This window comes from Cornus florida, unplaced genomic scaffold (assembly GCF_030987335.1).
Source record: "Cornus florida cultivar Cherokee Brave unplaced genomic scaffold, ASM3098733v1 CherokeeBrave_3.0.0_Hap2_Chr04, whole genome shotgun sequence".
Taxonomy (NCBI): domain Eukaryota; kingdom Viridiplantae; phylum Streptophyta; class Magnoliopsida; order Cornales; family Cornaceae; genus Cornus; species Cornus florida.
The window spans coordinates 7590717-7604054 of NW_026775574.1; the positions used below are offsets into that span (position 1 = coordinate 7590717).

Genomic DNA, 13338 nt, shown 5'->3' on the forward strand with positions numbered 1-13338 from the left:
TCGCCCAAATGTCAAACATCTTGCATTCATGACGAAATTCATGTGACACACAGTCTTGGAAATATTTGCCAAATTTATGGGTTTTTTTTTTATTTTTTTTTTTATTTTTTTTTAAACTATTCCAAAATCAAGGACGGATCCAAAAAAATGATTTTTACTTTTTATGTTTTACTAATAAATGATTTTTTTTTTATTTATCAATTTGGTCATCTGTCTTAAAATTAGTATATTGGACCAGATTAATAATATATATTTTTCCATTTCGAAAACTAGATATAGAAATATAAATAGAAAGAGGAGAAGTGACAAGTCTTCTGACCTCAATTGCCGACTCATTCTCCGCATACAATGTGGTTGGGAATGAGTCGAAAAGAAAGAAATGTTTACGGGATTTTGTTTTAAGAGTTCTAACATGTCGGTAATTGAAGTCGGAAGACGTATCATTTCTCATAGAAAAATAACACCACTAGATAACACAAATTTACTATTAGGCTTTGTTTAGTTAGGTAGAATAATTTAGAAAAGAAATGAAAAATAATATTTTTAAATTTTTTATTTTTAAAATTTTTTTAGAATTTGAATAGATAAAAAGAAAAACTTAATAAAAAAGTTAGTTTTTCGCTTTGAATATTTTATCTCAAAAAAATTTTAAATTTTATTTTAAGCGCTTATTTATTTGCAATTCCTATTTTACCCAATAACTTAATCGTAGAAAATTATCTCCAAAACAACTTTTATTCTGAGGTAAGTTCACAAGGCAAATTATATAATTATAATTTGAGTAAAATTGCTCAAAATAGATCATACTTCGGAATAGAATTTTTTATTTTTATTTTTAATTATTTTTTATGTTGCAATTCTAGTCACTCATAATCCCGTGTATATATATATATATATATATATATATATATATATATATATTATTTATGATGAAATATTTGATTTTTCTCCCAAACAATAGTATTTCCTCTTCATCTCTAATTTTTTATTTTTTTTAAATTTGTTTATCTTAAACTAATAATTAGTTTTACCTAAGAAAATATTATGAAATCTTATTCTAAATATAAATAATAAATATAAATATAAACAATTATATATTTGAATAATCCATCACTTTACTTCACAATGGTAGTTTTGGTATGTATAATACTTTCTTTTCACTTTCATACTATCCAAACTAATATTTTTTTACAATTTTTTTAAATAAATTTTTATGTCAATCAAATACATGCTAAAAAATTTCTTTTCTTTTTATTCAGTTCACTTTTTTCTCACTTTCTATTTTTTTTCTTTTCTAGCTTATTTCTATCTAATTAAACAGAGTCTAAAGTGTGTGTGTATATATATATTAAGTAACATAGCAGGAGATAGACGTCAAAAAAACAGGAAGTCACGAGTTTGTCTCATTCTCTACATTATGCTATCCACAAATGTACACCGAATCACTGACAAACAAAACTGATTAAGCTATACATATGTTTAAGTAATCAGTAAAACACTAAACTATATATATATATATTGTGTGTTAGTTATTAATTAGTAGTATATGAACATTACTAATTAGTCACTTTTCTTCAGTGTTGGTAGTTAGTCGAATCATTGTAGGTCTCACCCGTGACACGCAGACGTCTCTTGTGGTTTGTTTTCTAGTGTTGATTTTATATACAGACACAAACTAAGTAATTAAATATATAAATCAGTGGCTTAATTATTTAGCATTATTCTAATTTAATTTAACATTAAATATTTGTAACCACACTATCAAACATTAACCAATTTATAACGGTGTAGGAAACAACACAAAAATATTCTGTTGCAGTGGTGCTCGTGGGCCCAGAGGGCCTTCACCAACCAAGCAATATCATTAAAATAGATTCATGGGATGACATATACATCCAACTTTTATATATATATATATATATATATATATATATATAGATTAATTTAGATACTTTGTGGGGGTTAGGCAGCAACCTAGCAAGGGAGAACTGGGGGTGTAAAGTTTTCATTTGGGTATATATATATATATATATATATATATATATATATAATCCAAAAAAAAAAAGATGGATAACTATTATGGGATGGAGGGAGTACATGGATAGTAAAATATTAATTTTTATTTATTTATGGGACACTTTGTAATTTTAAAAATATTTACATATAAAAATATTTAAAAAAAAAACAAAAATTTCAGGGGGCCATGCTCCCTCTAGTAAATTGTAATAGTCCAACTGTTTTATTTTTTTAACTGTCCCATATTAAAAGTATAATATCCTTACAGTTTTTAAAAAATTTTAAACTCGATACTCTATATATATTTAAACTTCCAAAGGTAATTTTAGAACTTTAAAAGCTTACTTGTGTTTGTTTCAAAATAATGGATAAAAAAAGAAAAATAAAAAATAATAGTGACAGCCCTTTTAGCAAATTTACATCTTATATATATATATTATAGAAAGTAATAGAGAGTCGCAAAGTCAAGCATGTAAATTTTCTAAAAGGGCTATGCTCAATAAATCAAATGTCCTTTTAAGATAGCCTAGAGTTCAAGTCAAACCACTGAAATCAAGAAAAAGAAAAAGAAAAAGAAAGAGAAAAAAAGAAGAATTCAAAGTAGTAACAAAAGTCGCATGGCTTCACAGACTTTGGGATTATTTTTGTCAAGCTCGTTTAGCCAATCTCGGAGATGATTAGGATTTTAGTTTAATGAGTCTATTCATGAATCGATATGGGAGGAGAAGAGAAAGGATTACTTGTGTTTGTTTCAAGATGGTGATAAAAAAATTTAAAAAAAAAAAATTACATGTTTTCTATATACTTTACAGATAGTGATAGAGAGCCAAACTAAGCAGAGTCAAAACATTTCAATATTTGAGCTCCCTTCAATCAACCAAATCTCATTCAGACTCTAACTCTTTTTAGTTAATTAGGTGAAAAATGTTATTTAAAGAGTAGTGATACACATCTCAAATACGTGAAATATGATGCAATGATGATGAAAAGGCAAAAATATTATTTATTTTGGATATTCTCTCTATCCCATATTAGATGTTTCTTTTGGGTAGAATTTTTTAAGGAGAAGTGTAATTATTACATTGTCTCTTTTCAAAATTATTAAGTCACCTTTTTAAATTTGAATATATTTCGTATGTATAATTAAGTTTGAAATTTTTTTAACCTTGAAGGTATTTTATGAAAAGATATGAAAAAAGTAATTTTTACTTTAAAATTGGACAACGGATATCTTCTTTAGCCCAACGGTTGGGTTGATCCTTGTTGTCCTAGGGAGCCCAGTTTCGAGCCTTCTTCGCACCTACAACTTCTAATCTAACATTCTTGCCTTGAAAAAAATTAAAATTGAACAAGTAATTTGGAACAATAAAAAAAAAAAAAAAGATGAACAACTAAATTAAAATGAAGGGAGTATTACACTTTCTCCCAAACATTATGAATCATAATAGTTATTATAGCTAGATTGTGCGTCCAACGAAGATTTAAGCAAAAATTGAATTCATATTATTAAATTAGGCGTGAATTTAAATTCTATAAGGATGAAGATTTAAGAGAAAACTAGGGGGAAAAAAACAGATTTGAAGTGAAAGGTGGTTTCAAACAAAACAGAAATTGAATTATATAGGGATTTGGATTCTATAATGATATTAACTTTTCTATTCAATGTTAATTACCTTTTATATTTGTTCTCTCTATCATATTCTATATTCTCTCAACATTGTCAAATCATTAGCCAAGTCATTAATCCACCTAATTTGCATTATTTTTGTGATGTTTTTGGCATTTTCCTTATTCAAAGTTGACTCAGTTAACAAACAAAACAAGTGGTAGCTAGCTCTTACATAGCTGATCCAGAACTATCCAGGACTGGTTAACTTATTTGCAGCCCTTCCTCCAATCTTAAAAATAAAGATCTCACCAACAAAAGGCTGTGCTTGTGGGCCGTCCAAAACCACAAATTTTTTATTTTTTATTTCTACAGATTAGAAGGAAGATAATCCGAATATGGGACAGACTCACTTTACCAACCAAGCCATCTGGGTATTGCCCATGCAACCATTTAGAACTTATTCCCAAGGTACCTTGCACTCTATAACATGAACAAGATTGCTTTGGCATGGATTAATGATCCAAGATGTACACATTGCCTATAAAGATTTATAGGTATGAGTCATGGTTTGCATTCACGGTATTAATTACGGTTGTTATGTAATGAATTCGAGCGAATATCGATATAAATCGACTAATTCATTAAAATTTGTAACGATATCGAACCTTAAAAAAAAATTATGAACCGACCGATACGCCGTATATTGATCGATCCAAAGAACCATGGCATGAGCAGATACGACATATCAAAAAGTCTCCAATTGTATGCTGAATTTTTGATTGTCAAAGCTTATGGGGAACAGTGAGCCGGGCTGAAGGGAAGGCCTGCCTCACGCACCATTTCAAGCCATAATCCAAGGCTCCACCACGTGGAAATTAAACAAACCCTTTACATAAAGTCAAAAGCTATGATTGTCAAAGCATATAGAAATTAAAAGAGGAAAGTAAGTTGATGAAATGAGTGATGAGTCATGTGTCATTATTGCTAAACATTATACATATTTTCTTCTTCTTAATCTCATTAGATTAAAAATTAAACAGCAAATCAAGCTAAAAAATACTTAGTAGAGTCTAAAAGCAACTTTCACTTTTACTTTAAATAAAGAGAAGTTATACCAGAACTAATTAATGACCTAACCATATTTTAGTGGTCTCCTTGATATTTCCTTTGCTCTGTGTTGCATGTGATCGGTTGGATTGGAGTTATTTTTCTTGTTTATGTTTGTCTTTGTGTCGACTCCTTGGAGTTTGGACTGCAGTCTGTCTATGTTTGTGTATTGATCCATCTCCATTAATTTCCTTCATGATTTCTTAGCGACCTAATCCATTTCTCTTTCCATTTATATTCGCTATCTTTTTAAATTTTTTTTTTTAGAATAAAAAGGGAGGTGTTATTGGCTCTCCAATTTTGGATTAACTTCTCTATATGTTTTCGATTTTTATGTTCTTATTGTTTTACACGAGAAAAATAGCAATGTTAATTAAGAATTATAAATCAGAAATAATAATGTAATAAAAGAGTTGGAAAGAGCCCAACAAAACCCTAATTGATCACTTTTGAGAAAATTTGATTTTTCAATCATCATTGGGAGAGTTGACTTGAATAAGGGGTAAATTGATTTTATAATTATACAAATATATAAAATGAAATTCATAAGAATAAAAATGAAGTGTCAATATCAACCCCTAAACAAAATTCACAATTTTTAATGTGATTTCATCGATCAGGAGTTATATATTAGTGCAATCACTTTTCCTTCTACTTTTTTTCACTATTTTTCTTTTCCTCACCAGTCACCAATCAACAAAACTAGTGGAGGAGCCACGGTGGGGCCATTTATTATTTGTATTTTTAATGTACAAATTTTAACAATTATAAAAACATTCCACTGAACTCCTGAAAAATACTCACAAAAAATCTTTAAAAAAACTTTCAAAATTCAAAATTTCTAACTCATTTCTCCAACAAAAATTTTCATTCCTTTGCTATTATTGGTTCAAAATTTTAATAAAACCAAAATGCAACTTATAATAAAACCAAAATAGCATAGTTTAAGGCCATGCATGATTAAGTCCAATTACCATAATTGGATCTTATAATAAAACCAAAATGCAATTTACAAAACTACTTGTTTTTTATTACTTAATTCATTAATAACTTTTATTCCATACATAGCATGCATTTTATTCTTATCCCCCCACTCACATAGCTAGGCAAAAACGCCATTGACACAATTTTAAACTTAGGAAAGGAGGACAATTCATCTTCTAGTAATACATATTCAGTGTCACACTTGCATGTTGATGTCTTCATGAGCAGGAGGGCACACGCAGCGCTTGTTCTGGCAGATAGAACTAGGAGGTGTAGGGCATGTCAATTTCTTCTGGCATTGCTTGTTATTGGAACATGACGGTACTGCTCCTGTGAGCCAATCAGTACGGTTGAGTAAGAGATCATTTCTGTATATATATATTTATTATATATAGAGATCGAGAAAGAGAGAGAGCGACTAACCTGCAGATGCAGTGAGCACGAGGATGACCAAGAAAACGATCTTGAGAGAAGCCTTCTCCATGTGTTCTAGATTGGGTGGTAGCTATGAAGAGTGAGAGGGATGGTTTTTATTTGCAGTGGCTGTTTATATAGGAGAGGGTAAGTGTGTGATTTTGATATTTGTGAAATCATGTTGGGACAAATTTGGGTTTTCACACGTCTATGAAACTCATTCACAAGTTATGCTCTAAGTCATACGATCTTTCTCAACAATTGTATTTCTCACATTTCGAACGCGCTCCCGTTCTCACGTTTCGTATGCGATTTCGTTTAAATTCTTATTGCTTATGACTTAATTCTGTTACTCTCACGCTCCCGTTTTCGAATTCGCTCTCGCTCCCCCTTCTACTTTATGTGACTTAAGTTATGCTAAATAGACAAAAAAGTTAATCTATTTAATGTATATAAAACTAAATAGACAAAAAGTTTCAACAAACCATGTTAACAGTTGTGCTAAATAGACAAAAAGCTTCAACTAACCATGTTAGCAGTTATGTTTAATAGACAAAAATAAATAAATGGAAGAAGCAGATGATGAATCGATTAAGCCTTCATCGCTACAGATAAAATTGGACCCAACCTGGGCCATTATAAATCCAAACCACTTGGGCTTTGATCAAAGTTTTGTGGGCTGAGCCCATACCTAATATCACTAGCACGTATTAGAACATTGTTCCTCAGTGGGTTTTGTAGTCTTGTACACTTGGTCAGCCAAGTTACCTTCTCTCCTGTCAGCTGCGAAACTGATTCAGCTGGCTACCATCACTCAATTTAATTTTTACAACAACAATTTATGACGATTAGACAAGAGGTTATAAATTCATTTTTGACCATTGCCGCCACGTTGCTTAATTGCAGGTGAGATGAGAGAGAAAGTGTTGTGTGTGTGTGTGTGTGTGTGTGTGTGTGTGTGAGAGAGAGAGAGAGAGAGAGATAGAGAGAGGTATTAATGGCATGGGCGGGTGGTGGTGGAGAGCGGATAGTAGAGAGTAAAGGAAGACACCGTGAGCATAATTATGACACTACCACCCTCTATTTCAACATTTTCCCTTCTTCCAAGTCCACATACTGCCAGACTGTCTCCACTACTCTCTTCCACTATAAACTCAAATGGGCAATAACAAATTACATTTCACAAACCTCCAAAACCTGCATTGCCTAGTGTTTGGTTCCCTATTAAGAAATTTTCGTTGGGTGGTATAGACCCGTGAACGGTTAGAATTTCGAATCGAATCTGATTAGGTTCGAATTCAAATTCGATAAGTCATTTACTCGATTTCATATTATTCGATAATTCAATGATTTTTTTGTAACTGAATCTATATTCAATTTGTTAATAAACTCATATTCGATAATTTAATAAAAGTGTAAATTTTTTTATAAAAAATAAATAAATAAGAAAAAAAATTAATGTCAAAAGTGAATAAAAATCAATGATTAAAAAAATAAAAGATAAATAAGATATGAAAGGAAAAGAATAAAAAAAAAAATATCATTTACTCTTTGTTAATGAATAAATATTATGATATTATTAATATGTATATTAACAAATTTATTAATATGTGGGTGAGAACATCACACTGTTGTACATATAACATTATAATAATAATAATTATTATTTTTATTACATCTAATATAAATTTGATAGGAGTACGGTATATATGTAATATAAAATATTATTATATATATTTAATCAGATCAAATTATTAATGAATCAGATTGGCATAAATTCATATCCAATTTGTTAATGGGTCAAATTATCCAATTTGAATCGTAATCAGATTATTAAATTTTTTATTTATCACATAAAGACATGAGTATAGAGTTTCGTGTTTATGAGTGGGTTGTCAACTCAAAAGTTTAAGGTCTTCTGGAAATTCAACTTTAAACAAATAATAGCGAAATTCAACCATTAAAATAACCTAAATAGCAAAGATTGTTTGTTTAAAGATTTTGATCAATTTAATGGAAGGAGAATGTGACCGGAAAGGACTTTGATCATCGGACAAGATAAGAGTAAAACAAACACAGTGGACCCACTTCAAAGATTAGATTGTGCAGACTGAAGATGGAATCTAGGGTTGGATTCTCCTATACTCCTCCATTTCACATGTGCCTTGTCGCACTGGACCATTCTACAAAATCCAAACCACATTGTTTTTGACCCGTGTGTCACACAATAAGGTTTGATCTGCTTCTTTAAAGTTTTAGAATAAGGACATTCATCATAGGAATCTCAATCCAATCACATGTTTTTCTAAAGTGGGCAATTTGTCACTTTACAATGGGAACCATAAAGTAGCATCCTTTTTATTATCACGAGAAGATTTTTTATTTGAGTTAACATTTCATGCTCTGGTTCGGCTCAATCTGAATCAATTTATTTTTATGTTCACAACATCAATAACCATTATTTAAATAAACGCATCATAATTTTACATCCAAATTCAATTTCTATATTTTTTTTAAACCAGATTTTTACATTATTGTTTATAAATAACCATTATCTATACATTGCTTTCACAATACACATAAAACCATTATATTTTTTACCTATCTTAGTGGAAGAACCCTAATTTTTTCAATCATTTACCTATACTGAAAAGGAGAATTGAGATAGAATCGCTCAACTGACCAGATAAGAAAGTCCAATTATATTTGACCAGTTTGATATCAGTTACTAATAACAGATTCAAATTCAAAATGTAAAAATCTCCTAATACCATCAACAAAAGCACAAACTCTTGCCAACTGAACAGAAATGAGCCAACACATACCTACATCGATCTTCTTCTCTTTTCTTTGTAGAAAAAAATAATATCATCACAGGTCGTACTGATTTCCGCTTCAAGATACACGTGGTTCTGTGTGAACATTATATGATCTCTATATATATTGATTTTTATAATATTATAAATACGGTAAATATTAAAACTCCCGTGATAAATGAAAAATAGCATCTACTGTATCTAGCTAGATTGCGTGGGCGGGTGCGAACACAAGATGACAAATTCATGTACGACATAAAGTGTACGGTTCCACAAAGCTGTGGGTGCAACCAACACCACAGGATTTAAACCCGAATTTCAAATAATAATAATAATAATAATATCACTGACTTAAAAAATAATAAAAAAATAAAAAACGCGGCTTTTTCCAGGCTGGCTCCTCCCAACGTTTATTCCCCCCGCTAGCTGTATGTCTCATCTCAATCAATCCCAATAAGTAGGCCCAACTCATACCCCAACATAAAACTCTGAAATACCAAATATACCCTCCCTCTCTAAATCCCTTTCCTCTTTAGTCTCGCCACCGGTCCAGTACTAGTCCCCTCCTATCTCAACATTTCCACACACACACACACTAGTACACTACACGTCACACACACACCACAATGACATCCAACCTCCGCCACCTCATTACCACCACCCTCCTCCTCCTCATAGCGTCCGCCACTGGCGGGGATCTCCCGGTGTTCCGAGAGGCCCCTGCATTCCGAAACGGCAGAGAATGCTCCAAAACGACATGGTGCCCTTCCCAACCCTCCACCGCCACCAACAACAATAACCCATTATCGTCGACCATCCACATAGCCATGACCCTCGACGCCACCTACCTCCGAGGCTCCATCGCCGGAGTCTTCTCCGTCCTCCAACACGCCACCTGCCCGGAGAACATTGTCTTCCACTTCCTCGCCGCACACCGCCGCGCCGACCTCCGCCGCACCATCCTCACAACCTTCCCTTACCTAACCTTCCGCCTCTACCACTTCGACACCAACCTCGTCCACGGCAAGATCTCCGCCTCCATCCGCCGCGCGCTCGACCAACCCCTCAACTACGCCCGCATATACCTCGCCGAGCTCCTCCCCTCCTCCGTCAACCGTATCATCTACTTCGACTCCGACCTCATCGTCGTCGACGACGTCTCCAAGCTCTGGAGCATCAATCTCAACTCCCACGTCCTCGGCGCACCCGAATATTGCCACGCCAATTTCACCCATTACTTCAATCACAAATTCTGGACCAACCCATTGTTCAAAACCGCTTTCAGAGATCGGAATCCGTGCTATTTCAACACCGGAGTGATGGTGATCGATGTAGAGAAATGGAGGGAAGGTAGGTACACCGATAAGCTCGAGAATTGGATGAGGATTCAGAAGAGATACAGAATATATGAATTGGGTTCGTTGCCGCCGTTTCTGCTAGTGTTCGCCGGAAATGTGGAGAGGGTTGAGCACCGATGGAACCAACACGGGCTCGGTGGGGACAATCTTGAAGGGTTGTGTAGAGATCTGCATCCGGGTCCGGTGAGTCTGCTACATTGGAGCGGGAAGGGGAAGCCATGGCTGAGATTGGATTCAAAGAAGCCGTGTCCGTTGGATGGATTGTGGGCACCGTACGATCTGTTCCGTCACGCGTCGTTGTTTTCAGACAGTTGATTCGCCGGAGAAGAAAAGAGGAACCGTGTCTGCTGTGAAAAGACGAAAGAGGACAAAACTGTGGGGGACAAAAATTTTGACGTGGGAGAAGGGGTATTTTGGGGATTGGAAAAAATTTTATGTGGTGCAGTGGTGTCGCCGGCGGTTATGGTGAGGTGGTGGTGGTGGTGGTGGTGTGGTGGAGGAGGACCGGTGGTGAGGATGGTTGGTGCCTTGATGTAATAATAAGTAAATAGTACAGTTTTTGGCAGTGGTTGGATTTGAAAAGATTTTGCTTAGCTAAAGTGTGCTTTACTTTTGTTGGTGGGAGGATTTTAAGGCCTTTTTGTATAATTTGATCAAATTCATTTTGTTTGATTAATTTCTGTAATTTTGTATTAAAAAAATATATGTAATTTTGTATTTACATTTTATGAGTTTGTTTAATAGTGTGTATTCGATGGTAATTGGTCCGCATTCAAATAGGGGCACATTTTTAATTATATTTATTTATCCAAAGTAATTTGACTGATTTTTTAAAGTGAATTATTTGATTTATAAATTTTGATTGGCCATCTAGATAAGGCATTTCACTTGTATAATATACCAGAGAATCATTTTTCAAGTTTTATTAGTATATAAGTGTGTATTTTAATAATGTGGACAATTTTATTTTTAATATTTAGCTTGCATTTACTGATTTAAAACGATTAAAAATTTTTATTTCTTTATTAATGCGGTCTAATTACAAATATAAAAATAATTTGTAATTATAAAATTATAAATAATAAAATCAAAAAAGGTGACTAAATTTATTTTTAAAAAAATTATTGTTATTTTTTATTACTTTTTAAATATTATAATTACATATTATTTATATATCTGTGATTACACCACATCCTAGAAATAAACTATCCACCGATGCTTAGAGAAGTCGTGTTGGACTTTAAATTCATTTTCCTAACATTTGATGTAGACGTGTGTTTGGAGTGGTGAGGGAGACTAGAAACCAACATGCTAATACCGGGTGGATTATTTAATGAAAAGTGGTTGTTTTATTCCAAGTCATCACAGAAGAAAAAAAAAAAAGAAAAAAAAAGAAAGGAAAAAGTGAAAATAAAATAAAATAAAAATATATTATTCTATCTTTTAAATTGGCCACAAACTTCATTCATTCTTACACAGAGCTCTGATTATCAACTTCATTCTCATCTTTATTTTATATGAATTTCAATATTTAGTAATATAAAGACCCATGTAAATGTTGATTCTCTTACTACTTTGTCACAAGTCACTGCTTTCCACACTTTTTCTGTACTCACAATTTTTAAAATATATTTACACAATTAATGGGTACCCCACATATAGGCTTGTGCGCGCTGGCTCTCTCTCTCTCTCTCTCTCAACTTGGAAACTTGCTCTAATATCACATACCCTCTTCATTGTACTTACGATTTTAAAATACATTTACACAATTAAGAGGTGATTATACATATCAATGCCAACAACCTCTTCCTCATATAATATAAGATGTCACAATCAACGCATGTAGGCAATCCAATAGTACCCTAGAACTCCCCCATGTAGGGGTAACAATATTTGACATGATATGTTAGCACGATTCAAACAAAACAAGTAGGTTTGGGTTTGGGTTTGGGTTTGGGTTTGGGTTAATTGTGATCATGTAAGAAAAACTTGTTGTGTTCATGTAAAAAATGACCCATTTAACTAAACGAGTTGGATAAATGTGTCATATTCTTGTATGGAAATGATTTAAACGTGTCTTTTTGTGTTGTGGCAAGTCATGACCCATTTATTAAATGGGTTACGCAAGTCTATCGTGTTACCCGTATAATAATCATGTCATATTTGTATCAAGTTTTCTTTATACGAATAATAATAGTACTGTATTCGTGCCGACCCATTTAACAAAAATCCATGTCTTGACACAACACGTAGGGGCAGAGGCAGTATTTTAATTCATGGGAGCATAATGCAACAAATAATTTTTTTTAAAAAAAAAAGTAGAGGGAAAAAACAAAGAAGAAAAAGAAAAATGATAGAACTTTGAAAGGAAAAGAATTAGAGAATAATTTCTTTTTTCATGGCAAGATGTGAGGAGTTAGTGGTTGGAGGGTTGGCTCCCAAACACGGGGAGTAACCCAACTACTCGGGTAATATGGTACTTGTGAATTAGAGCATGATTGAAGAAGTGAAATTTAATTTTTTTAAAAGGAAATTAAAAAGTAAAGGAAGGGTAAAAAAAAAAATAAAAAAAATAAAAAGTTGAAAAAATTTTGAAAACTAATAGTTTTAGGGGCATTGTAAACAAATTTTCATATATATGTAAAAAATAATAATAATAACTATATATATATATTATAATGAGTAGGACTAACCAAGACAGACATGTATTCCCAGAAATACAGTGACTCCACTTTCATAACATTAATACGATTCGTTAACTATAATTGTCACTCTTACCCCGTATTAGAGATACTTAGTAGTTATATAAAATCTCATAGAACTAAAATAATTTATGTGTACTAATTGAAAAATGGAAGATTAAAATAGATGGAGGTTGATATTAATAATAGAGAAGCTGATCTAAAAGAGATTGTTAGTGGCTTGCTAAAAACATTTTAAGTGTTAGTTCGACGGTCTATTCCCTTGTGCCACGACAAAGAAGTGACGCTAATAAGATGGTTCCAAGTCATTACCATGACCTCCACCTGGCGTG

At 32.5% G+C, this 13338-nt stretch overlaps 1 protein-coding gene across 1 annotated transcript; it reads left to right on the forward strand.

Annotated features, from left to right (window-relative positions):
• The first annotated feature begins 9403 nt into the window (after positions 1-9403).
• Positions 9404-11032, forward strand: LOC132302658 (probable galacturonosyltransferase-like 3). Its single transcript, XM_059799568.1, has one exon. The coding sequence runs from the start codon at positions 9573-9575 to the stop codon at positions 10617-10619; it is 1047 nt and encodes a 348-aa protein (XP_059655551.1). The 5' UTR covers positions 9404-9572; the 3' UTR covers positions 10620-11032.
• The last annotated feature ends 2306 nt before the right edge of the window (positions 11033-13338 follow it).

Excerpts from the sequence above, each read along its gene's own strand:
- LOC132302658 (XM_059799568.1), top strand. The coding sequence starts at position 9,573 with ATGACATCCAACCTCCGCCACCTCATTACCACCACCCTCCTCCTCCTC.